Genomic DNA, 26,298 nt, shown 5'->3' with positions numbered 1-26,298 from the left:
GCCTTGGACGCTGATAAACATGTCTCTGAGGGAAATAGTTCTTGAGACAAAACATTCTTTCTAGTGTCCATATCAGAAGTTTTCCAAGGTAAGAAATGGTCCAACTATAAGTTAACCCTATCAGGGACTCTCTAATGTGCTGGAGCTTCTGAGCAAGAGGCCTATATATATGTGTATTCATATAGGTACGGTGCAGGTAGGTAAAATCGTATCGCTGGCCTTATCATTCCCCCATTTGACATCCGTGGAGCATGGATATGGTTCATCACTGGTGGTTGGGTCGTAGCCGGAGGTTTTAAGGACTCTACCCTCAGTCGCAGGTTGATCAAGGGACCACAGGTGAGAACATCCTCCAAGTACTAGTACAGCATCCAACCTCCAGAAATGTCCAGGCGGCACAGATTCAAGAGAACCGATAAGAGAAAGAAAGCATAGTAACGTTAGTCTCTTATATGAGGGTGAAGCTTCTTCCTGTTTGTCGAGGTTTTATACGAGAGAAAATACACATGAACACTTTTACTGAAAAACAGATCAGTATTATGCATAAGACCACTTGGAAGAGACCCTGAAGGACTCCCATTAGTTTATGGGCATCACCATAGGATAGACAAAAATAGTACCATACGTTTTATTGAAAGTTATAGATGGCGGAACAAACTTACAGCAGATGTGGTAGTAAGATCTGCAATAACCGAAAGAAAATACTAAACAATGGGCGAGTCTGTATAGTATACATCAATATACAGCTTAGTTACAACAAAACAAATAAAAGCTTATTATCAATACTCAAACAATCATATATATATATGACAAATACCTCTCCGGATTTTATCAAAATAACCAAACCTTATTGTCTCATCACTCCTGTCCCTAAGATTTGTCCCTAATCTTGACTACAGATGTAGCCCCCTTCTCTAGGTCCCTTTACCGTAGGACTGCTTTAAAGGTAAGACAATCCTCCGTCCCGAACCTAACTAGTCTCCTGTCACTCCTACGTCTCCCTGTGACACTGAGTGATCAGACAATAAGTTCTTCACTGTATATAACAGACGTGACTCTATCACAAGGACTCTACCACTTTGGTATCATGTGGGTATTGGAAAGTCACAAAAACTAACTTTAAAAAGTTTCTGAAAATAAAAAGTTTTGATGTGAGCAAATCTTATCTCATGGCAAAAGCAAAATGAAAAGTTGATTGATACATAAACCAAAAACAGCATAACAGGTAAATGCAATAAAATCTCCACAATGTGACCTACTATGTAACCACTAGATTCACTTATAATAACCAATTAGTGAATTCACAATCTTTAGTACCGGATTCTCAAAATTTCCACTTCTTTTTAGTCTTTTTACTTCATTTTGTACCTAGAAAACATCTTTATGATTAGATCCCACAGGACTAATGACTGGTCGCATGGTCACATCTCTTCCTGTACATAATCATATAGTATAATACATACACCAATAATATGAAGTAACTGGGCGCTTAATACCGATATAATATTTGGATCCTACTGAATTGTCTCTTGTCTGACTGAGATCATCATATATTACACATAAGATAACCACCATAGAAATAACAGCAAAGTGTAAACGATACATCACCTAAGGTTTCAAAGCCTTTTTATGAGAATAATATGTATCATATGATCCTTTTTGTAATAGTAGCATTGGTATGGATCCTTTATCCTTAAACCCATCTTTTGACTGACAGGCCTCTTTACAGACACTTGGATTCTTGGCCTCAGTTATATCGCTTCTTTTAAGGCCACTAATATCACCTCAGACATTGGCTTTGTCGTCTCCCATAGTTTTGGCTAGACCTGTAAAGAAGACACCAGTACAGACAAGGACATACCTGTATAGGCCACCTGTGGCAGGTGGATGACGTCCACTTACATTCCCTAAAACAGGCAGGAAGATGACAGACTATGCAGACAGGCACTTTATGGTGTTACTTACAGCAGGTTATGACAGGTATAGATAATACAGCCGTACACAACCCTCTCTGCTATATTTGTTGTCCCCTGGGCCGCCCAATGTGAGGATACTACACCACATTACACATGGCTTCCTTCTGCTGGTTTTGTCAGATAACTTACAGTGGGATACAAGGCAGGCGGCAAACACAGTTACTTACTGTCTGACTGCCATCTTTACCCAGTACCTCTTCTCCATCCGCTGGTCTCACAGCTTGTTGCTGATTGTCTCTGGAAAAGACTTAAAAACAAACAGATCCACATCTCCTCCTCCACCTGTACGCTTTGTACGCTGTTACCTTGGGAAGAGCACAGAAACCACCGCATCACCAGCTTTATCCATCATCCATCACCCTTTTTGGCATCAGGGTTTGTCTGCGTGAACGTTGCGTCAGCCGCTCTATGGCAGCTTTTTGGTAAGCCCAGGGACCAAACAAATCTCTAATTTGCCAATTAACCCATAATGGTGGGCTTCATATAGACATCTGCACAGTTACCTTCAACCATCCTACATGTCTCAGTGATTGTCCTCACCTCCAGCTTATAGCAGGAGCGGTTTCTGCAGTGGAACGTCACTCTGCATGGCGGTCACCATATATCCTTGCGTCTTGTGTCATCCATCTTTGAAAAGTCTGAGATAATCTACAATGAAAACTTTTAAACTTTCATTAATATTTGGGCTTTCAATTACATTTTCATCTTTCACAATTTAAAATATCAAACACAATAAGTAACAAAAACATCCTTATTCAAAAATAAAAAATTTGTACGGTGTTTAAAAAAATTTAAAACATCAAAATTGGCTACTCCATCAAAATGGGCTGCTCCCATTTCCATTCACCTCTATCCCCTCCCCCATTTGAATCTACATCAATAGGCAACAGAGATGCTGGATTCAATGCACTTAGCACAAAATATATATATATTGGGGGGGCATAAGGCGTGCAGACTGGAGCCATGGACATGGGTTTGGTTTTTACTAGGGATAAAAGTACATATATATTCATGAGCTAAGTTTGCTATAATCATCACAAAACTGTTAACCCTAAAAATAAAAACATTAAAAAAATAATTAAACATTGTACACTTGTCCCATATTAACCTTCTTTTGATAAAAAAAAATTAAATAAATCCACTGAAATGAATATTCCTTCAATACGCTGCTCTTATCAGTAAGCAGAACGCTCTGAGCTTCACTTCTAACCTTGAGCAGTGAGCAGTAAAATCATAGATACAAGAGTTAAAACTTCTTGGAAGTTTTTATTTTATTTTTTTTCTAACATCCTTGAAGTTACAGAAGATATCAGCGCTGTGCTCTTATGCACCAGACTGTAACCTTGGACAGTGGCACACATACCTCACTTAGTAGGAAAAAAAACAATTTGCGTAGAACTTATTAGGATAGATGTGTACACATATGTACACATATATATATATAAACACTTGTTAAATAAAGTTACATAGAAATATATATATTTTACTGTAGTAAACTACTTCTTCTTTGAAATATCATACGTTGGGGACACACACTTAAAGAAAATCTGCTTACAATATATATTGGGATACATATATATACTTTTTAAATAAATGTGTAAGTTACAGTAATAAGTTACTACAGGCTCCTTATACCATTGGGTTCTTAATAAGTGCACAAAATTCTGCGTTTGATCTTTACCAATTATCACTTTTCTCTTGACATTCCTAATAAAACGTACTTTTTCTCTCTGACTCCTACTGACACTTCCGTATAACAATCTTATACACTAACAGGTCTACTAGACCCAGCTCCTTCAAACAGTCTCATTGCTTTTCCCTCCAACAAACCTTTGTCTAACTTTCTTCACCATCAGGTAATAATATTCATTAATAAATGTGCAAAACAGTTGTTAGACTCTATCGGAGAGTCCTGTGCCCGCCCCCTCAGTGACACTAAGCAGTATGGGCGGAGGACAGAAATGCCAGGAGTTAAAATGGCCACCGGACTAGATAACCGGATATAAGGGTGTTGGCTAAGGGCATGGTTTTGAGACGTCACAATTATAATACAGACGTGGATGATATGGGGAGTGGTCGGCTTTCAGTCGCCATCTTTGAGGGCTGATTACAGAAAAGTGGCGTACACAAATAAGCAAATGTTCCACGGTCGGGACAACAGAAAATGATCAACATTTTTTTAACACGTAACATACTTCTAAAGGGGAACACCAGCTTAGTAAAACTGGCTGAAATACAGTATAATGTAGGAGCGTACATTACATTACACTAACAGCTCTGATTCTTTTTTTTTTTCTTCTAATGCTGCTTGCATGTGATCTGCAGCCCTCAGAGCTGGTTGATGGCCTTGTACAAAACATAACAAATAACACACATTATGTACTTTGTATGCTGCTTCACTACGCAGCATTAATTAACCTCTTCAGCTCTCTCAGTACTGTATCTAGCAATGAGCTGGACTGTTCTCCTTGTCTGAGTACGTGGCTTTGTACTCAGACACTTACATGGCAATATACACTATTTGAGGTTAGGCTGCCCACCTCCACAAAGGCATTGGTCTTACTATCAGGTAAGGGGCACTTTAAATCAAGGTAACTACTTCAACAGCCAACCAAGGGGAAGATTCCTGCAGAACAGAGGGTCTATACGCCACCATTGGACGTAGGTTGGCTTTTCGCAGGATCTGGGGTTTGTATACAGATATAAACTGGGTACAATGATGTAACATAATGATGTGGCTTGGGTCTGCCACACACACTACAATATTCTGTCTTATCTAGATATTGTTGGTCACCGGCACATGACATGTCCACCCAGCTGGACCTGTGCTTCCCACCCATTATCCTAAATGTTTTCCTTCTGTCTGACCCTCTGGCTCTCATCTATCTACTCCACACCCTCCCCTCTTAGAACTCTAATCCTTGATTCCCCCTTAGGGATAGTACTTCGATTAACCCCTAAGATTCCTGGAAATTCCAAGGACCCATTTGCCCTGCATGTTACATGTAGGTCTGGTTACCTACCCACAAGGCAAAAATAAGTGTGCACAGGAGTGTAAGGGGTTTCCCAGGTGTTGGTCAGAGAGCCAGAGGTTGGTGGGGCTAAGGCATGTATCTGCCTTCATATCAAGCCTCCTAAAGATCTGTTCTAGATCTTGCACTGCATCTTTACATGCCCATCGCTATCTTCCTTAGCTTCACATCAGCTTCACATAAACTTCTTGTGGAGACTGGGGATCCCTTCTTCTAGTGAATAACTGTCTCATCCTTGCTCAGCTAATCCCTAGGTAGCGTATTGGGGAACGAAACCTAAACCTTAGGTTTTAACAAGCACAGCCGCTATAGGCCCAGCCGTCACAGTGACACACTATGGCGACGCACTACAGCAACCTTGCTATAGGCCCAGCCGTCACAGTGACACACTATGGCGACGCACTACAGCAACCTACTGTCCCTCGTTGCTAATTCCTCCTAGGGGGCAAGGGGGTAAGTCACAGATCTTCTGACCTGCTCTCTACCACAGTACAAGCACAAATAATGGGATCAATACGAGTATTGTTCCCGCTGCTCGAGACAGATATCACTTATCAGGAACCCGTTCACTCCAAAAGTTATGTGCCTGCTGTCTGTGACCTCGCAGCTGTTCTCGATGCTGTTAAGGTTAAATTTATATGTTGACCTCTCTCTATGGAGAGAAGCCAAAAACCCAGGTAAAGGATGGTTCTTTAATTATATCTAGAGTTGGAATCCTGCAGTATTACCAGCTCGTTACTTATACGTCACTGACACAGATAAGACAATGTATCATGATTATAAGCCTGGAGAAAATGGCCCAAGTTTTATTATGGTCATCACATTTTATAGACAGATAAAATATAGGGTGGTAACAAATGCTAATAAGACATAGATAAGGCGGTGCTAGTGATTTAGATATTCAGTCATGCGCAATGGCATCTATATTAGTATTCACTATTATTATTCAAAAAGGTCAAGAAGGGTAGAACAATACATTCTGTGCAAAGATACTTTTTCATGAATCCAAGAGCACAATGTATTTGTTTTCCATAAATTGTTTATAGATAAGTGTCTCTGGGTCCTTGGGGATTGTGTCTACAAATGATAACTTTCCAGGAGTTGTTCTCAGTAACGTGCTTCCAGCATTCCTCTTCTTTATCCAGAACATCTCTCTGTCACCCTCTGATCACGCTCTCATCACGCTCTGATCATCTCCAGTCTCTTAAGAGGGCAATATATATAGGTGTAGTCATATAGGTACGGTGCAGGTAGGTAAAATCGTATCGCTGGCCTTATCATTCCCCCATTTGACATCCGTGGAGCATGGATATGGTTCATCACTGGTGGTTGGGTCGTAGCCGGAGGTTTTAAGGACTCTACCCTCAGTCGCAGGTTGATCAAGGGACCACAGGTAAAAAAATCCTCCAAGTACTAGAACAGCATCCAACCTCCAGAAATGTCCAGGCGGCACAGATTCAAGAGAACCGATAAGAGAAAGAAAGCATAGTAACGTTAGTCTCTTATATGAGGGTGAAGCTTCTTCCTGTTTGTCGAGGTTTTATACGAGAGAAAATACACATGAACACTTTTACTGAAAAACAGATCAGTATTGTGCATAAGACCACTTGGAAGAGACCCTGAAGGACTCCCATTAGTTTAGGGGCATCACCATAGGATAGACAAAAATAGTACCATACGTTTTATTGAAAGTTATAGATGGCGGAACAAACTTACAGCAGATGTGGTAGTAAGATCTGCAATAACCGAAAGAAAATACTAAACAATGGGTGAGTCTGTATAGTATACATCAATATACAGCTTAGTTACAACAAGACAAATAAAAGCTTATTATCAATACTCAAACAATCATATATATGACAAATACCTCTCCGGATTTTATCAAAATAACCAAACCTTATTGTCTCATCACTCCTGTCCCTAAGATTTGTCCCTAATCTTGACTACAGATGTAGCCCCCTTCTCTAGGTCCCTTTACCGTAGGACTGCTTTAAAGGTAAGACAATCCTCCGTCCCGAACCTAACTAGTCTCCTGTCACTCCTACGTCTCCCTGTGACACTGAGTGATCAGACAATAAGTTCTTCACTGTATATAACAGACGTGACTCTATCACAAGGACTCTACCACTTTGGCATCATGTGGGGATTGGAAAGTCACAAAAACTAACTTTAAAAAGTTTCTGAAAATAAAAAGTTTAGATGTGAGCAAATCTTATCTCATGGCAAAAGCAAAATGAAAAGTTGATTGATACATAAACCAAAAACAGCACAACAGGTAAATGCAATAACATCTCCACAATGTGACCTACTATGTAACCATTAGATTCACTTATAATAACCAATTAGTGAATTCACAATCTTCAGTAAGGGATTCTCAAAATTTCCACTTCTTTTTAGTCTTTTTACTTCATTTTGTACCTAGAAAACGTCTTTATGATTAGATCACACAGGACTAATGACTGGTCACATGGTCACATCTCTTCCTGTACATAATCATATAGTATAATACATACACCAATAATATGAAGTAACTGGGCGCTTATTACCGATATAATATTTGGATCCTACTGAATTGTCTCTTGTTTCACTGAGATCATCACATATTACACATAAGATAACCACCATAGAAATAAAAGCAAAGTGTAAACGATACATCACCTAAGGTTTCAAAGCCTTTTTATGAGAATAATATATATCATATGATCCTTTTTGTAATAGTAGCATTGGTATGGATCCTTTATCCTTAAACCCATCTTTTGACTGACAGGCCTCTTTACAGACACTTGGACTCTTGGCCTCAGTTATATCGCTTCTTTTAAGGCCACTCGTATCACCTCAGACATTGGCTTTGTCGTCTCCCATAGTTTTGGCTTGACCTGTAAAGAAGACACCAGTACAGACAAGGACATACCTATATAGGCCCCCTGTAAGGACATACCTATATAGGCCACCTGTGGCAGGTAGATGACGTCCACTTACATTCCCTGAAACAGGCAGGAAGATGACAGACTATGCAGACAGGCACTTTACGGTGTTACTTACAGTAGGTTATGGCAGGTGTAGATAATACAGACCTACACAACCCTCTCTGCTATATTTGTTGTCCCCTGGGCCGCCCAATGTGAGGATACTACATCACATTACACATGGCTTCCTTCTGCTGGTTTTGTCAGATAACTTACAGTGAGATACAAGGCTGTCGGCAAATAGTTATTGGATGCCATCTTCACCCTGTACCTCTTCTCCATCCGCTGGTCTCACAGCTTGTTGCTGATCGTCTCTGGAAAAGACTTAAAAACAAACAGATCCACATCTCCCCATCCACCTGTACACTATGTACGGTTACCTCAGGAAGAGACTGGAAACATCTCCCCATTCCCTTGTACGCTTTGTACGCTGTTACCTTGGGAAGAGCACAGAAACAGCATTGGCAGCTTCATCCATCATCCATCACCCTTTTTGCTTCAGGGTTTGTCTGCGTGAACGTTGCGTCAGCCGCTCTATGGCGGCTTTTCTTCTTTTTTTTTTTTTTTTCTTTCTACAAGTGTTTTTGGTAAGCCCAGGGACCAAACAAATCTCTAATTTGCCAATTAACCCATAATAGTGGGCTTCATATAGACATCTGCACAGTCACCTCCAACCATCCTACATGTCTCAGTGATTGTCCTCACCTCCAGCTTATGGCAGGAGCGGTTTCTGCAGTGGAACGTCACGCTGCATGGCGGTCACCATATATCCTTGCGTCTTGTGTCATCCATCTTTGAAAAGTCTGAGATAATCTACAATGAAAACTTTTAAACTTTCATTAATATTTGGGCTTTCAATTACATTTTCATCCTTCAGATTTAAAATATCAAACACATTAAGTAATAAAAACATCCTTATTCAAAAATAAAAAATTTGTACGGTGTTTAAAAAAATTTAAAACATCAAAATATTCACCTCTATCCCCTCCCCCATTTGAATCTACATCAAGAGGCAACAGAGATGCTGGATTCAATGCACTTAGCAAAAAAATATATATATATTGGGGGCATAAGGAGTGCAGACTGGAGCCATGGATATGAGTTTGGCTTTACTAGGGATTATCAATATATAAAGTCATGAGCTAGTTTGCTATAATCATCACAAAACTGTTAACCCTAAAAATAAAAAACATAAAAAAATGTTAAAACATGTTAAAATCGGCTAGTCCCATATAACCTTCTTTTGCTATAAATCAAATAAAACAAATCTTAAAGATTAAATATAAAACATACTGTATATAGACTAATTCTTTTTATCAGAATTCTTTTTGTCAGAACCTTCAGCTTAATTTGTACCATCATTAGCTGAAATGAATCCAATCCTCCAGTAAGCGGCTCTTATCAGTAAGCAGAACGCTCTGGGCCTTACTTCTAACCTTGAGCAGTGAGCAGTTAAATCATAGATACAAGAGTGGAAAAAAAACTTCTTAAAAGTATCATACATTGGGGACACACACAAAGAAAATCTGCTTACAATATATATTGGGATAGATATATCTACCAAAATTTTTTTAAATAAAAATGTGTAAGTTACAGTAATAAGTTACTACAGGCTCCTTATACCATTGGGTTCTTAATAAGTGCACAAAATTCTGCGTTTGATCTTTACCAATTATCACTTTTCTCTTGACATTCCTAATAAAACGTACTTTTTCTCTCTGACTCCTCCTACTGACACTTCCGTATAACAATCTTATACCCTAATAGGTCTAATAGACCCAGCTCCTTCAAACAGTCTCATTGCTTTTCCCTCCAACAAACCTTTGTCTAACTTTCTTCACCATCAGGTAATAATATTCATTAATAAATGTGCAAAACAGTTGTTAGGGTATAAACCCACACACCGTATAAGCAGCGTATTTACTGCTGCGATACGCAGCAAATACGCAGCACAAACGCAGCAAAAACGCAGCAGATTATATCTAAATAACTGAACACAGCATCAAATCTGTACCAACAAATCTGCTGCGTATTTGCTGCGTATTTGTTGCGTATCTGCTGTGTATACGGTGTGTGGGTTTGTACCCTTAGACTCTAGACTTAGAATCGGAAAGTCCTGTGCCCGCCCCCTCAGTGACACTAAGCAATATGGGCGGAGGACAGAAATGCCAGGAGTTAAAATGGCCACTGGACTAGATAACCGGATATAAGGGTGTTGGCTTAGGACGTGGTTTTGAGACGTCACAATTATAATACAGACGTGGATGATATGGGGAGTGGTTGGCTTTCAGTCGCCATCTTTGAGGGCTGATTACAGAAAAGTGGCGTAGCTAAATAAGCAAATGTTCCACGGTCGGGACAACAGAAAATGATCAACATTTTTTTAACACGTAACATACTTCTAAAGGGGAACACCAGCTTAGTAAAACTGGCTGAAATACAGTATAATGTAGGAGCGTACATTACATTACACTAACAGCTCTGATTCTCTTTTTTTTTTCCCTAATGCTGCTTGCATGTGATCTGCAGCCCTCAGAGCTGGTTGATGGCCTTGTACAAAACATAACAAATAACACACATTATGTGCCAAAATCATTGTATGCTGCTTCACTACGCAGCATTCATTAACCTCTTCAGCTCTCTCAGTACTGTATCTAGCAATGAGCTGGACTGTTCTCCTTGTCTGAGTACGTGTCATTGTACTTAGACACTTACATGGCAATATACACTATTTGAGGTTAGGCTGCCCACCTCCACAAAGGCATTGGTCTTACTATCAGGTCAGGGGCACTTTAAATCAAGGTAACTACTTCAACAGCCGACCAAGGGGAAGATTCCTGCAGAACAAAGGGTCTATACGCCACCATTGGACGTAGGTTGGCTTTTTGCAGGGTCTGGGGTTTGTATACAGATATAAACTGGGTACAATGGTGTAACATAATGATGTGGCTTGGGTCTGCCACACACACTACAATATTCTGTCTTATCTAGATATTGTTGGTAACCGGCACATGACATGTCCACCCAGCTGGACCTGTGCTTCCCACCCATTATCCTGAATGTTTTCCTTCTGTCTGACCCTCTGGCTCTCATCTATCTACTCCACACCCTCCTCTCTTAGAACTCTAATACTTGATTCCCCCTTAGGAATAGTACTTACATTGACCCCTAAGGTTCCTGGAAATTCCAAGGACCCATTTGCCCTGCATGTTACATGTAGGTCTGGTTACCTACCCACAAGGCAAAAATAAGTGTGCACAGGAGTGTAAGGGGTTTCCCAAGTGTTGGTCAGAGAGCCAGAGGTTGGTGGGGCTAAGGCATGTATCTGCCTTCATATCAAACCTCCTAAAGATCTGTTCTAGATCTTGCACTGCATCTTCTCATGCCCATCGCTAACTATATCTTAGCTATTCAATTTCCCATAGCCCTCCCATAAAGATGATGGGTTCCTCTTTAGTGAACATCTTTCCCATTCTCACCCTGATCCTAGATAGCTTATCGGGGACTCTCCAGACCTGTCTAGGTCTTGTCTAGTAGGCTCCTGCTTGCGGCGGGATGCCTTCCCTCTTTGCTCTCTCCTTCTAGGAGGCGAGAATCGTCCACGGATCTACTGATCCATGCCGTGTATGTAGGTAAGCCTTCCACAAGGCAAACCCAAGGAGTGGAACTAATACAAGTACTGTTTCCACCATCCTCTGGACAGATAATTCTCAGTTCAGGAACCCATTCATACAAAGAGTCTATGCGCCTACTGTCTGTGACCTTGCAGCTGTTCTCGATGCCATGCTGTATTACAAGGGTTAAGCATTAATCACAGCCTCCCCGTAAGGACGCAGAAGTGAATAAGTTCGGCAATCCCTTTCCTTAATTCAGCATGAATACAGCAACAGCTTATCTCAATCACACCACAGTTTGCGACGGCAATGCAGCACTTTAACCTTGTCCTATCCTGGGTTACAGAGTTCTTTGTCTAACAAATTAGACTCAGCTTTACAAACATATAGAGAACACAGGTGACGGGAATCTCATTCAATCCGTTCCCCTGAGGCACAGATAGTACGTAAGAAAGGAAAGTCTTTCTTACCTGGCCAGTTATATCTGCGCGTCCGATGACGGATAAATCACCACATCCCGTCTATCTGCGTTCTGGTTTGCAAGCGGCTGAGTCCCTGCCAAGGGCGCCAAATTGATAAGTCTAAATTTATATGTTGACCTCTCTCTATGGAGAGAAGCCAAAAACCCAGGTAAAGGATGGTTCTTTAATTATATCTAGAGTTGGAATCCTGCAGTATTACCAGCTCGTTACTTATACGTCACTGACACAGATAAGACAATGTATCATGATTATAAGCCTGGAGAAAATGGCCCAAGTTTTATTATGGTCATCACATTTTATAGACAGATAAAATATAGGGTGGTAACAAATGCTAATAAGACATAGATAAGGCGGTGCTAGTGATTTAGATATTCAGTCATGCGCAATGGCATCTATATTAGTATTCACTATTATTATTCAAAAAGGTCAAGAAGGGTAGAACAATACATTCTGTGCAAAGATACTTTTTCATGAATCCAAGAGCACAATGTATTTGTTTTCCATAAATTGTTTATAGATAAGTGTCTCTGGGTCCTTGGGGATTGTGTCTACAAATGATAACTTTCCAGGAGTTGTTCTCAGTAACGTGCTTCCAGCATTCCTCTTCTTTATCCAGAACATCTCTCTGTCACCCTCTGATCACGCTCTCATCACGCTCTGATCATCTCCAGTCTCTTAAGAGGGCAATATATATAGGTGTAGTCATATAGGTACGGTGCAGGTAGGTAAAATCGTATCGCTGGCCTTATCAGATGCCATGCTGTATTACAAGGGTTAAGCATTAATCACAGCCTCCCCGTAAGGACGCAGAAGTGATCATGTTCGGCAATCCCTTTCCTTAATTCAGCATAAATACAGCAACAGCTTATCTCAATCACACAACAGTTTGCGACGGCAATGCAGCACTTTAACCTTGTCCTATCCTGGGTTACAGAGTTCTTTGTCTAACAAATAGACTCAGCTTTACAAACATATATAGAGAACACAGGTGTGACGGGAATCTGATTAGATCCGTTCCCCTGAGGCGCAGATAGTACGTAAGAAAGGAAAGTCTTTCTTACCTGGCCAGTTATATCTGCGCTTCCGATGACGGATAAATCACCACATCCCGTCAGTCTGCGTTCTAGTTTGCAAGCGGCTGAGTCCCTGCCAAGGGCGCCAAATGTTAAGGTTAAATTTATATGTTGACCTCTCTCTATGGAGAGAAGCCAAAAACCCAGGTAAAGGATGGTTTTTTAATTATATCTAGAGTTGGAATCCTGCAGTATTACCAGCTCGTTACTTATACGTCATGGACACAGATAAGACAATGTATCATGATTATAAGCCTGGAGAAAATGGCCCAAGTTTTATTATGGTCATCACATTTTATAGACAGATAAAATATAGGGTGGTAACAAATGCTAATAAGGCATAGATGAGGCGGTGCTAGTGATTTAGATATTCAGTCATGCGCAATGGCATCTATATTAGTATTCATTATTATTATTCAAAAAGGTTAGAACAATACATTCTCTGCAATGATACTTTCACATTATTCCCACTGTCGCAGACAGGCAACTTTCCTCTGAGAACGGCCTTGGACGCTGATAAACATGTCTCTGAGGGAAATAGTTCTTGAGACAAAACATTCTTTCTAGTGTCATATCAGAAGTTTTCCAAGGTAAGAAATGGTCCAACTATAAGTTAACCCTATCAGGGACTCTCTAATGTGCTGGAGCTTCTGAGCAAGAGGCCTATATATATGTGTATTCATATAGGTACGGTGCAGGTAGGTAAAATCGTATCGCTGGCCTTATCAAAGGGTGAGGTAAAAAAAAAAAAAAGTACAAATGGCCCTGAAAAAAAAAGCCTTGTACAGCTCTGTCAATGGAAAAATAAAGGCAAGTAGGGAAACCCTAATTTACCTACACCCTTAAAGCGACTCTGTACCCACAATCTGTCCCCCCCCCCCCCCCCCCCAAACCACTTATACCGTCAGATAGCTGCCTTTAATCCAAGATCTGTCCTGGGGTCCGTTCGGCAGGTGATGCAGTTATTGTCCTAAAAAACAACTATTAAACTTGCAGCCCCGTGTCAAATGGCCGTGGCCTACAATATCTGTGCCCTGACCTTGCACCGTCCCTCTGTAGTGAAAACTACACAGTTGCCTTAACGATCCAGCCCATGTGCCAATCTCACACAGGTGAGGAATAGGAGACAATCTGCCTGGAGCATGCCTAATGATGAGGAGGGACAGGGAGGGTGTGCCAGCCTAAGGCTCCGTTCACACAGAGCAAAAGGGACGGATTACGCAAGGAAATATTTCCGCCTGAAATCAACTGATGCTGAATTCCAAGCAGAATATAAGCAAAATGTAAGCAGAATCCCTGCGTATTCCGCTAGGAAAGTGTTTAGCTCGTAATCAGCTCTTGACAAATTCAGTGCGGAATACTCGAGGAATCCGCGCTGAATCCGCATGCATTCAGCGCTGAAATTCAGCGAGTATTTGGCGAGTAAACTAGACTATACCAGAATATATACTAGAATCCTCCTCCCCCCCTTTTTTCCCCATTTCCGCTTGTATTCCGCGCTGAATACGCGTGTATTCCGCGCTGAAACAGAAAATCAGAGCCCCATTGGTTTGTATAGGCTTCCGCTAGCGGAAGAATGAACATGTTCATTCTTCTGGCGGAAAGCGAATTAGTTCAGTGCGGAAATTCCACCGTGTGAACTGCAGAGCAGAATTTCCATTCAACACAATGGAAATTAGCTCTGCACCTATTTTAACGGCTGAAATTTCAGCGCTGATTCAGCGCAGAAATTCAGCTGCTTTTGCTCTGTGTGAACGAGCCCTAATGCATACACAATCTAGGCCACGGACGTTTGACATGGGGCTGCCAGTTCAAAAGTTGTTTTTTAGGACAATAACTGCATCACCTGCCCAACGGACCCCAGGACAGATCTTGGATTAAAAGCAGCTATCCGAAGGTACAAGCAGTTTGGGGGGGTCAGATTGTGTACAGAGTTGCTTTAAAGGGTTAACAGGAACCTTTGTTTTCTCCTAGTGGATACAGATCTGTCCTGGGGGTATAACACAGGTGTAGCCGCCTTAGATTTTTATTGGCAGCTGCACAATAGCAGGAATCACTCTGGGACTAAGCTACTGAGCATGTGTGACCACCGGTCCTGGACACATGACGTGGACGTACTGACTGTGGACTGTGCTTGAGAAATCCCAATTGAATCAATGGGACAGGCAGAATTTCAAGCGGAGTCCACAGCACGAACTCCACTTGAAATTCCTCATCGATTCCGCAGTATGATCATATCCCAAGCCAGGGGTAGGGAACCTTTGGCCCTCCAGCTGTTGCAAAACTACAATTCCCATCATGCCCGGACAGCCAAAGCTTTAGCAGGAGGACCAGAGGTGCCCCACCCCTGCCGATGGCCATAACCAGGAATGGAAGAACAAAACCACACAAGAATTATAATGGACGGATTTGCTCCTTTTCTCTATTTTGCACCCAAACCTGGATTTATATTACAAACACTGATAGAACATGAGGTAAATGAGGGGGGAAAAGGCTTATGTAACACTGCGTGACCCGGTGATGTCATCATTACATGGATGGAAGCTGCTTCATCCTGATAAGGAGATGACAGGGCGTGGAGCAGCAGATCCCTGCATGGAGAGAAGACGCCGCACGGCCGCTGTGATGATAAGCTCCATATATACATACAGTGAGGCCACTTGATGGGAGTAGTAACCTGTATGACCTTTTACCTGAGCTCCTACCAGCTGCTATTACAGCTCAGCTCCATTCAAGGGAGGTTGAACTGCACTACTGCATACGACCTGTGGATAGGTGTGGCGCTGTTTTGTTTTTGCAGGGGATTGGAGCTCTGGGTCAGGAAATAGAGATACAGCCATGTAGTTTTGCTTCTAGAATCAAAGGAAAACAATAGCTGCAACATGATGGTCATTCCCGAGTAGATGATCAGAACGACACCATCCCGGGAATAAATCATTCGGAATTCCATGGATATAGATGGACAAAAAGAAAGGAGACAGCGCTCCATAGCGAGGATCAACTAGCTAAAAGTAGGGAGGGGTGGAGATGGTAACCCTCACCTGATAAGGTTGTGCTAGCTAGGAGGCAAAACACTCGGATGCACAAGTAACAACAGACTGCAGCCTCTCCCGATATCCTCCAGGGATCAATGGAACAGCAAAAACCTCCAACCGCAAAACACAGGTGTATACAACTATAGATGAACACAATGTAACTAATAACACTCCACAACTTCAGCGTTCTCCAGTCTGATTGTTCAGCATTTGAATAGCAGTGGCTGAGGACCTTAGCTATGGCCTCTGGCTGTATCCATGTTTTCCATCTCGCCCTAGGGCTGCATCTAACTCCTTCAGCCACCGGTGATCAAATGCTGACTGACCGGACTCGACCACGCTCCAGTTGTGCTCCTCTCTAGTAAACACCCACAGTGCAGGGAGAAAAAGTGATCCCCAGTGTTTATGACTTTGGCAAAATGTGATCAAGAAGATCCAATCAGTGCTGAAGAGCCGTTTGAAATTCCCGGCTCCCCTCTTCAGCCAATCAGTGCACTGAAGAGGGGAGCCGGGGATGTGGAAGACCTGCTACGCGGAGCAGGTAATGTATGGTCGCGATTGGAGCGGCGGGGGGCTATCGGAGCAGCAGCGGCAGTGGCGGCGGTGGGGGTGGTGATCGGAGTGGCGGCGGTGGGGGTGGCGATCGGAGAGGCGGGGTTGATCAGAGCGGCGGAAGTGGCGATCGAGCCGGCGCAGGGGGCTGCGGATGAGTGGGGGGCCGGGCTGCGAGCGGCTGGACTATCGCGCGACGACTGTTTACACGGAACGATCAGCGAACTTTTTACGAACAACGATTTAAGAACCTGTTAAAAGATCAAAAGGAACGATTTCTCGCTCGTCATTCGATCATTCGCCGCATTTACACGTACGATTATCGTTCGAATTTGATCGTTATTGTGCAAATTTGCACGATAATTGTTCCGTGTAAACCCAGCATTAGGGTCCGTTTACACATAAAGATTATCTGCCAAAGATTTGAAGCCAAAGCCAGAAACAGACTATAAACAGAGATCAGGTCATAAAGGAAAGCCTGAGGCCCCCTTCACACGTACGGAAAATCTGTCCGGATTTCCTATCAGGAAATCCAGACGGATTTCCGGACTCAGGCTAACATTAGACACGGACACCCTTCCGGATTTTTCCGAAAGGGTGTCCGTTCCGGAAAATAGGACCGGATTTTTTAGATCCTGTCCTATTTTTGTCCGGAAATCCGACACGGACGCCCCCATAGAAGTCTATGGGAGCGCCGGAATCACGGGCATTTTCCTGATGTATATCAGGAAAGTGCCCGCGATTCCGGATAGAGAGCCAGCCCCGGACCCTTTACCTGCACTCTGGCCGGAGCCTGGACCTTACCAGGGGACTGGGCACCGGCCAATCACCCGCAACCCGCCCCGCCCCCCGCCGCTGCACCGCACACTATGCCCGGTACTACAGGTGCAGCCGCCTACCCCCCCCCCCCCCCTGGAACTCACTACTGGCTACTGGCCCCGCCTTCTCTCCATCATCGGACCCTCTGCCGCCCCGCATCACCCGATGGGTCATGATGGGAGTTGTAGTTCTGCAGCCTGTGGCCATCCAGGTACACTAGGGGCTGTCTGGGTACCTGTGATTTATGTTGGCATACTAGACCATATTATCTCATCAGGAAATCCTGAAGGTTTTTCCTGATGGTTTCCTGATGGTAAAAACGGATTACTGTCAGGAAATCCTGATACTTTCCTGATGACATTTGAGGTCTCCTGATCAGGATTTCCTGACAGTAAAAACTGACACGGATGTGTGAATGGGGCCTGAGATTTCTCCTCTTTTCAAATCCATTTCTGGCTTTGGTTTCAAATCTTTGGCAGATAATGTCAGATAATCTTTCTGTGTAAATGGACCCTAAGAGCTCAGTGTGACCGCCCCATAATTCCATCCTATAGGAATACAGGAAAATCAGCTCTGATCCTGACCAGATGATACATACGTCATCTGTATATGCCGACCATGATTATGTATCATAGCAAAAGATGCAGCGGCTGAGGTGCCCATGTGCCATGCTGCGTACCATTGGGTGTCACATCTAAGGGGACCATGGGAGAGAATGCAAAAACCCCACAAATGTGACGGATTCTGGGTACACGCTGACACATTGGGGGCCCAGCAGATAACTGCTGCTGTATGTCCTGCAGGAAGTGGTGTATTCTCTCCAGTCTGACACACTGCTCTCTGCTGCCACCTCTGTCCATGTCAGGAACTGTCCAGAGCAGCAGCAAATCCCCATAGAAAAACTCTCCTGCTCTGGACAGTTCCTGACATGGACAGAGATGGCAGCAGAGAGCACTGTGTCAGACTGGAAAGAATACACCACTTCCTGCAGGACATACAGCAGCTGATACGTACTGGAAGACTGGAGATTTTGTTAATAGAAGTAAATTACACATTTCTGGCACCAGTTGATATGCAAGAAAAAAAAGTTTTGGTGAACAGTCCCTTTAATGGGCGCTGTATATGTCTTCTGTATTATTGTATGGAAGGGTCCAGGAGCTGAGGGCAGTGAGCTGACACCTACCAATAAGATAACTCTGATCCCAGCCACTTAACCCCCTACATGCCAGGGTCCATAGGGCCTGCAGCATCTGGGCAGTTATAGAACAGGTTGTGGTCAGAGCATTGTCTGCTCTCTAGTCAGTGACTACACACAGGAGAGGGGGGAGGGGAGGCTGATCTCAGGGTGACAGTGATTGATGCTCCCCTCCCCCTGCTGCTGAGTCACTGTACCCGGCGCTGTACACTGAGCAGCTGCTGAGTCACAGCGGAACACGGCGGGCGCAGGGACCCGGGGGCGCTCCACCGGCGGCAGGAGAACATGCGCCCTGCAAAATACCCAGACAGTCAATGAGACATCAGAGAGACACCGGGCACCGGGAGACAGCCAGGAGGACAGGGGCACCGGGAGACAGCCAGGAGGACAGGGGCACCGGGAGACAGCCAGGAGGACAGGGGCACCGGGAGACAGCCAGGAGGACGGGGGCAACGGGAGACAGCCAGGAGGACAGGGGCAACAGAGACTGCTGCATATACACGGACACCTACAAGAGACTGCTGCATATACCCTGACACCTACAAGAGACTGCTGCATATACACTGACACCTACAAGAGACTGCTGCATATACACTGACACCTACGAGAGACTGCTGCATATACACTGACACCTACAAGAGACTGCTGCATATACCCTGACACCTACAAGAGACTGCTGCATATACCCTGACACCTACAAGAGACTGCTGCATATACCCTGACACCTACAAGAGACTGCTGGATATACACTGACACCTACAAGAGACTGCTGCATATACCCTGACACCTACAAGAGACTGCTGGATATACACTGACACCTACAAGAGACTGCTGCATATACCCTGACACCTACAAGAGACTGCTGCATATACCCTGACACCTACACCAAGAGACTGCTGCATATACACTGACACCTACAAGAGACTGCTGCATATACACTGACACCTACAAGAGACTGCTGCATATACACTGACACCTACAAGAGACTGCTGCATATACACTGACACCTACAAGAGACTGCTGCATATACACTGACCCCTACAAGAGACTGCTGCATATACCCTGACACCTACAAGAGACTGCTGCATATACACTGACACCTACAAGAGACTGCTGCATATACACTGACACCTACAAGAGACTGCTGCATATACACTGACACCTACACCAAGAGACTGCTGCATATACACTGACACCTACACCAAGAGACTGCTGCATATACACTGACACCTACACCAAGAGACTGCTGCATATACACTGACACCTACACCAAGAGACTGCTGCATATACACTGACACCTACACCAAGAGACTGCTGCATATACACTGACACCTACACCAAGAGACTGCTGCATATACACTGACACCTACACCAAGAGACTGCTGCATATACACTGACACCTACACCAAGAGACTGCTGCATATACACTGACACCTACACCAAGAGACTGCTGCATATACACTGACACCTACACCAAGAGACTGCTGCATATACACTGACACCTACACCAAGAGACTGCTGCATATACACTGACACCTACACCAAGAGACTGCTGCATATACACTGACACCTACACCAAGAGACTGCTGCATATACACTGACACCTACACCAAGAGACTGCTGCATATACACTGACACCTACAAGAGACTGCTGCAGATACACTGACACCTACAAGAGACTGCTGCATGTAAACAGAGAGACTGACACAGAGACCTCTGCTAGTCACAGGCTCATTGTATTAGAGTAAGAGACTGCAGGACATTTAGAAACAGGCCCAACTGAGAGACTGCTGCATGCAAATAGAAAGAGACATGTAAACAGAGAGACTGCCAGAGACAGGCACTAACAATAGAGACTGCAAGGCATCTACAGACGGAGACTGCTGAATGCAGAGAGACAGACACAGATCAGAGACTGCTGTATGCAGAGAGATAGACACAGCTCAGAGACTGCCTGACACAGAGAGTGTAGATAGAGTTGCACTATTAGACACCTTCAGAACACAATGAGAGACTCTCACAGACTGTCTCCTCCACTATAGAGAGAGTGACCTTCTGATATACAACCAGCCTGAGAGACTGCCAAGAGACATCCTGCAGCAGAGCCCATAGAAGGTGAGTGCACCAAGGACACAGTGCAGATTATTATACCACCTTCCATAGATGTACCTGGCGGTGTGTATCCTGGATGGGATACGCTGGGATACATGTATCACTCTGTTGCTAGGTTACTGCTTGTTGTTATGATGCCATCTGCTACATTTAAAAAAAATTGTGCACATGTAACGGAATGTCCTACCTGTGATACACAGTGTGTAACACTCCCGGGATTGTGTATATACTCCATGTGTGTCCAGTGTGTAACACTCCCGGGATTGTGTATATACTCCATGTGTGTCCAGTGTGTAACACTCCCGGGATTGTGTATATACTCCACGTGTGTCCAGTGTGTAACACTCCCGGGATTGTGTATAGACCCCGTGTGTTCAGTGTGTAACACTCCCGGGATTGTGTATAGACCCCGTGTGTTCAGTGTGTAACACTCCCGGGATTGTGTATATACTCCATGTGTGTCCAGTGTGTAACACTCCCGGGATTGTGTATATACTCCATGTGTGTCCAGTGTGTAACACTCCCGGGATTGTGTATATACTCCATGTGTGTCCAGTGTGTAACACTCCCGGGATTGTGTATATACTCCATGTGTGTCCAGTGTGTAACACTCCCGGGATTGTGTATATACTCCATGTGTGTCCAGTGTGTAACACTCCCGGGATTGTGTATATACTCCACGTGTGTCCAGTGTGTAACACTACAGGTATTGTGTGTATTCTCCACGTGTGTCCAGTGTGTAACACTACAGGAATTGTGTGTATGGACGCCACGTGTGTTTGTATTGATACATGAGACCCAATGTGTTCTGTACCGTTAGTACAGTATTACAGCACTATATATTACACACGAGTATTGTATTACACTACACACCTAAGTACAGTATTACACTACACACCTAAGTACAGTATTACACTACACACATAAGTATGGTATTAGCTTTGTTCACGTGCTCCGGATTTTAACATCCACCAAATCTGCAGCATGTGAACATCTCCTTATAGTATTACAATGTGTCACATGGATTAAAAAAAACAACTGTACATGTTGTGAGACAAATATATAAAAAGTCACACAGCTGTCTGTAAATTTGGCACAGACACAATTTCCATTGGATGCAAACAGCATTTTTACATGACAGGACTGTATAATAGCCACAGCATGTAACCTTATATATACATGTCTGGATTAGTTGTACCAAGGCCAGGCCCAAACAGGTGTTAGTCAGGTCATCAGACCTGTGGTCAGGTCCGGGCCTGCCGCCACAGTACAGACATGTATACACCTAAGTGGCCGACTGAATACCTAGTGGCCATGTTCTACGTGTAACAACGGGCATTCTATGATCACAGAACAGCCAGTGATATTGAAGATGATTTTCACTTCTGGTGAATTTGAATGCAGGCGCACCCATGTGCAACCGCATGCCAATTCAGCTCTGAACACTCCATTGTGTGAACTGACAGGTTCTCTGCGGCCGCTATTCAATGAATACTGGCCACAGAAAACTGACATGAGCATTTTGTGCAGCCGGATGGAATCCCTGCCGGAGCATATATTATGTGTATGCGCTCCAGCCAAGATTGCATTCATTCACATGCAACGTATATGTTATATAAATCACAGCCGTTGTTGCAAACTGCAACAACGGCCGGGATTTATACAACACATAGGTTCTGTGAACATGGCCTGAAAGTGCAAACTTGAGGTTAATTTAGATGGGCCGACCCCATGTAGCAGATCGGTGAGCTCAATGATTGGGTAGTCAGGGTCACATGAACAGTCGCTGGGTGGTCTGTGCAGCCCCTGACATTTCTTGCTCATCCATTGGCTTTATGCAGAGAAACTGCAATGTGTGAACACAGCCTTAGGTCGGACCTAATAAAATTAGTTAAGTATTATTCTTATCCTGGAGAGAAATAAATATAATCCGAAGCGTCCCCAGTGTTGAACTTATGGGGATTTGATTCCCCACGGCTACAGAAGTTGGATGCTGCCAGGAGAATATTGGTACAGCCTATGGCCTAGGGCATCTGCAGTCGTGGTGAATCATATGCCGAACGCTCGGGTTCAGGGACCGTTGCCAAACTGGAACAGTTTGACAGGTCCGCTCAACACACCGAACTAATCAATAAAATGGGAATTTTTAAAAATAAGTAGCAGGATGTGATTTTGCACTTGTAATAAATTTATCATCAAACTCCTTCTCTAATCCCTCGTGGTTGTTGCTTGTCAGGCTTGTATGTGTACACTAGGCCTCAGTATCATTGTATCCTTGGTAACCTAACGCTGCATGGTCCTGAGAATGTCACATCACTATGGTTACCATATGGCTGAGGCTTAGTCCATACTCAGGCCTGATGGCAGTGAAGGCGAGCTGCGGTGTTAGACCCATCGAGAGTTTTTGTGCACGTGAAGCTGAACATTAGTAGTAATGGCTGATAACTATGGCCACAGTTTTGTCTATAGGTCTATAGATCCAGGACCTTTCCATCCCTAGGGCAATCTTAGTTGTTTTGTTGTGACCGGTAAAACCTACTAAACCTGCTCTGAGGAGACGACGTCACACAGTAATAACGTTACACAATGATAATAAATGGCGGTGTGGTATAGGTGGAGCCGTACACTGCTGACATCATGGTGACTCGTAAACCTCCTGAAAAAAGCTTTGTGCAAAACATGCGTCGGAGGGGAGCGTGCACACACCGTTATTATGAATGGTATTCTATTTACCCCCTTTTGGTCACAGTAAGGTCAGGTGGCTTTGTGCAATACAATATTTGTATAGGTGCCATTGGTGGGTTGTGCAATGAATTGTGATTTCTGACAATAGCTTATTATTCAGTTTGTTGTGCAATAGTTATACTAATACTGTGTGTTGGTCAGTTCTATGTGCATGGCTACAGGTGGTTTAACTTTTGGATCATGTATTTTATGAAATATATTAATAAAGATTATGTGTACTGATTAACAGGTCGTCCATATTTGTCAGAGTTTATATGGATTTGGCCAGGGACAGGCCGTCTTTAGTGGTCAGTGTAGGAGCTTAGTAACTTTGACTATGTAACCATCACTTTGTAATATACATTTTTTTTAATTCTACAATGCAATGTGCTAGAGTGTTCCTGTTTAGTGGCATACATGTTACATGTTACACTGAAGGCTTAGGCCTGATTCATGATTTTGCTATCCATTTTCTAAAGAAAAAAAAAAAAGGATGTAAAAACAAATATAGTCGTATGTCGTATAGTCGTATAGTCGTATGCCATCTGTTTTGAAACGTTTTCCATTGAAACCAGGAGGGCATGGCAATTCCCTGGTACCACTTGGTTACTATGATTGTTAGGGGTCTCAGTAGTTGATCGCCCACCCGTCGATTTATTGTCACCATTGTCTATACTACTGTACTGTCCATTCTACTACTTTCTTATATATTTTATGCTTCTATTTCTCACTATTTTCTTTATCTCAGCCTGCTACCAGTGAATAGCTACAGACCTAGAACTTCTCACAGTTGTGTGTTTGTTACAGTTGTATCTGATCCACACAATTCTCCATGACTCTAGACTGATCCATATATTAAACCGTATATAGCGTTCGCTCCTTCCCTTCGTCGTCTGCAGGCAGGGTTCTTCATTATGGTTTTTTAGAAGATTGCAGAACTTTCTATTATAGTCAATAAACTTTTTACGGTGTAAAAAATAAAAACCTTGTAATTGTAACCTATACTGTATATTTTCTAGGTTGGCAGAATGGCGGTGCTAGGAGGTTACTGTGAGCACAATGGCAGTGTGTCCCAGGCATGGCTGGACCATGGACTGTCTCCTTGCTTTTACTTCACCCTGGTCCCATCCGTTCTCCTCAGCTTCTCTTTTCTCCTGGGGAGCCTACAGTCCATCTTTTATGCCAAGCATAGCCGGACAATGGAGCCCAAGTATGTACCCAAGTCCCGCCTTTACCGCCTGCAGCTGGTGCTCTCCATCGTGCTGATGGCCCAGGCTCTGGGAGGTCTGATCTGGCAGGCTGCGGGCACCGAGGTCTTGTATGGCTACATGATTGTACATGGCTGCCTGTCCGCAGGGGCCTGGGGCTTCAGTATCTGGCTGCTTCATCTGGAGCGAACAAGGGCGCTGGAGCGAGAGCGGAGTCGGGGCCACGGGGTGGTGCTGCTTCTGTTATGGGCACTGGCCTTTGCTGCTGAGAACTTGGCATTCATATCGTGGATGAGTCCGCATTGGTGGTGGACATCATTGGACAGTGTGGCACAAAAGGTGAGTCCTGCCATTTCTATAAGTTCTACTTACACTCTTTCCTATAATGTATATCCCAGCTGCACACAGGTTGTGTGACTTAAATACGCAATGCAACTTTTGCACATTATGATAAAAGTCAGTTATGGAAATAGTTGCACAGCTTTTTTAGTGTCCATTTATGTAGATGGCTGTATGGTTATCATCATAAGATGTCTTCATGTGGAATTCATTGGCCCAGATTTACTAATGTGTCTCCGCCAGAATTTTGGCTGATGAAGTGACGTGTGGCACTTTTCGCCACATTAATTCACTAATTTATTGTTTAACACACTTTTCCACCACTTTCAGACACTTTTCCGTCTGGTACATTTAAAGGGGTATTCCACTAAAACATAACTTTTGATATGTTGCTGTCCAAGGTGAGACTAAGGCCACATTCACACGTTATGAGTTCCGCAAGGAACACGGATGGGGAATGCCTGTGACGGATGATGTATGAGGAACAGGAATAAAAGGGAAGCAGTACTGGCTTGTAGCAGGGACCACAGAAACATAAGTGTAATATAATCCACTAGATAAACCTCAGAGGATGTAAGAGGACTGACAAGAGACCGTGGGCCCAATACTTAAAGGTATTATCCAGCGCTACAAAAACATGGCCACTTTTCCCCCCTCTCTTGTCTCCAGGTCAAGTGTGGTTTGCAATTAAAGGGGTTATCCAGTACTACAAAAACATGGTCACTTTCTTTCAGAGACAGCACCACTCTTGTCTCCAGATGGGTGGGGTTTTGCTGCTCAATTCCATTTAAGTGAATGGAGCTTAATTGCAAACCGCACCTGAAATGGAGACAAGAGTCGTGTTGCCTCTGAAAGAAAGTGGCCATGTTTTTGTAGCACTGGATAATCCCTTTAAGCTCCATTTACTTCAATGGAACTTCAATGGAGTTTGAAACCCCACCCAACCTGGAGACAAGAGAGGGGGAAAAGTGGCAAAAGTGGCCATGTTTTTGTAGTGCTGGATAATCCTTTTAGGCTATGTTCTCATTACATGAACACCTGGCCGTTCCGTGACCCCGGCCAGATGATCTTTTCAGCCGCGGAGCTCTGATGCGGGCGCATCAGCGTGCGCCCGCATCAGAGCTTCCCATAGCCCACAGTGAAGCGAGTGGCCGGAGCCTCTTGCTTCACT

General features: G+C 43.6%; 1 protein-coding gene across 3 annotated transcripts in view; it reads left to right on the top strand.

Moving 5' to 3' along the window:
- Positions 1–20,339: 20,339 nt before the first annotated feature.
- Positions 20,340–26,298, top strand: part of ABCB6 (ATP binding cassette subfamily B member 6 (LAN blood group)) — a 38,371-nt gene continuing 32,412 nt past the window's right edge. Inside the window, exons 1-2 of one of the 3 annotated variants that reach the window (XM_069982530.1) lie at positions 20,340–20,859; positions 24,600–25,127. In XM_069982530.1, coding sequence (XP_069838631.1) covers positions 24,609–25,127 — 519 coding nt within the window. In that variant the 5' untranslated portion in view covers positions 20,340–20,859; positions 24,600–24,608. The other 2 variants (XM_069982532.1, XM_069982529.1) reach the window with 2 other exon arrangements.

This window comes from Dendropsophus ebraccatus, chromosome 9, assembly GCF_027789765.1.
Source record: "Dendropsophus ebraccatus isolate aDenEbr1 chromosome 9, aDenEbr1.pat, whole genome shotgun sequence".
In the NCBI taxonomy this organism is placed as follows: Eukaryota; Metazoa; Chordata; class Amphibia; order Anura; family Hylidae; genus Dendropsophus; species Dendropsophus ebraccatus.
Note: the sequence above shows the minus strand (reverse complement) of the source record. Positions and strands in the feature narration are given on the sequence as shown.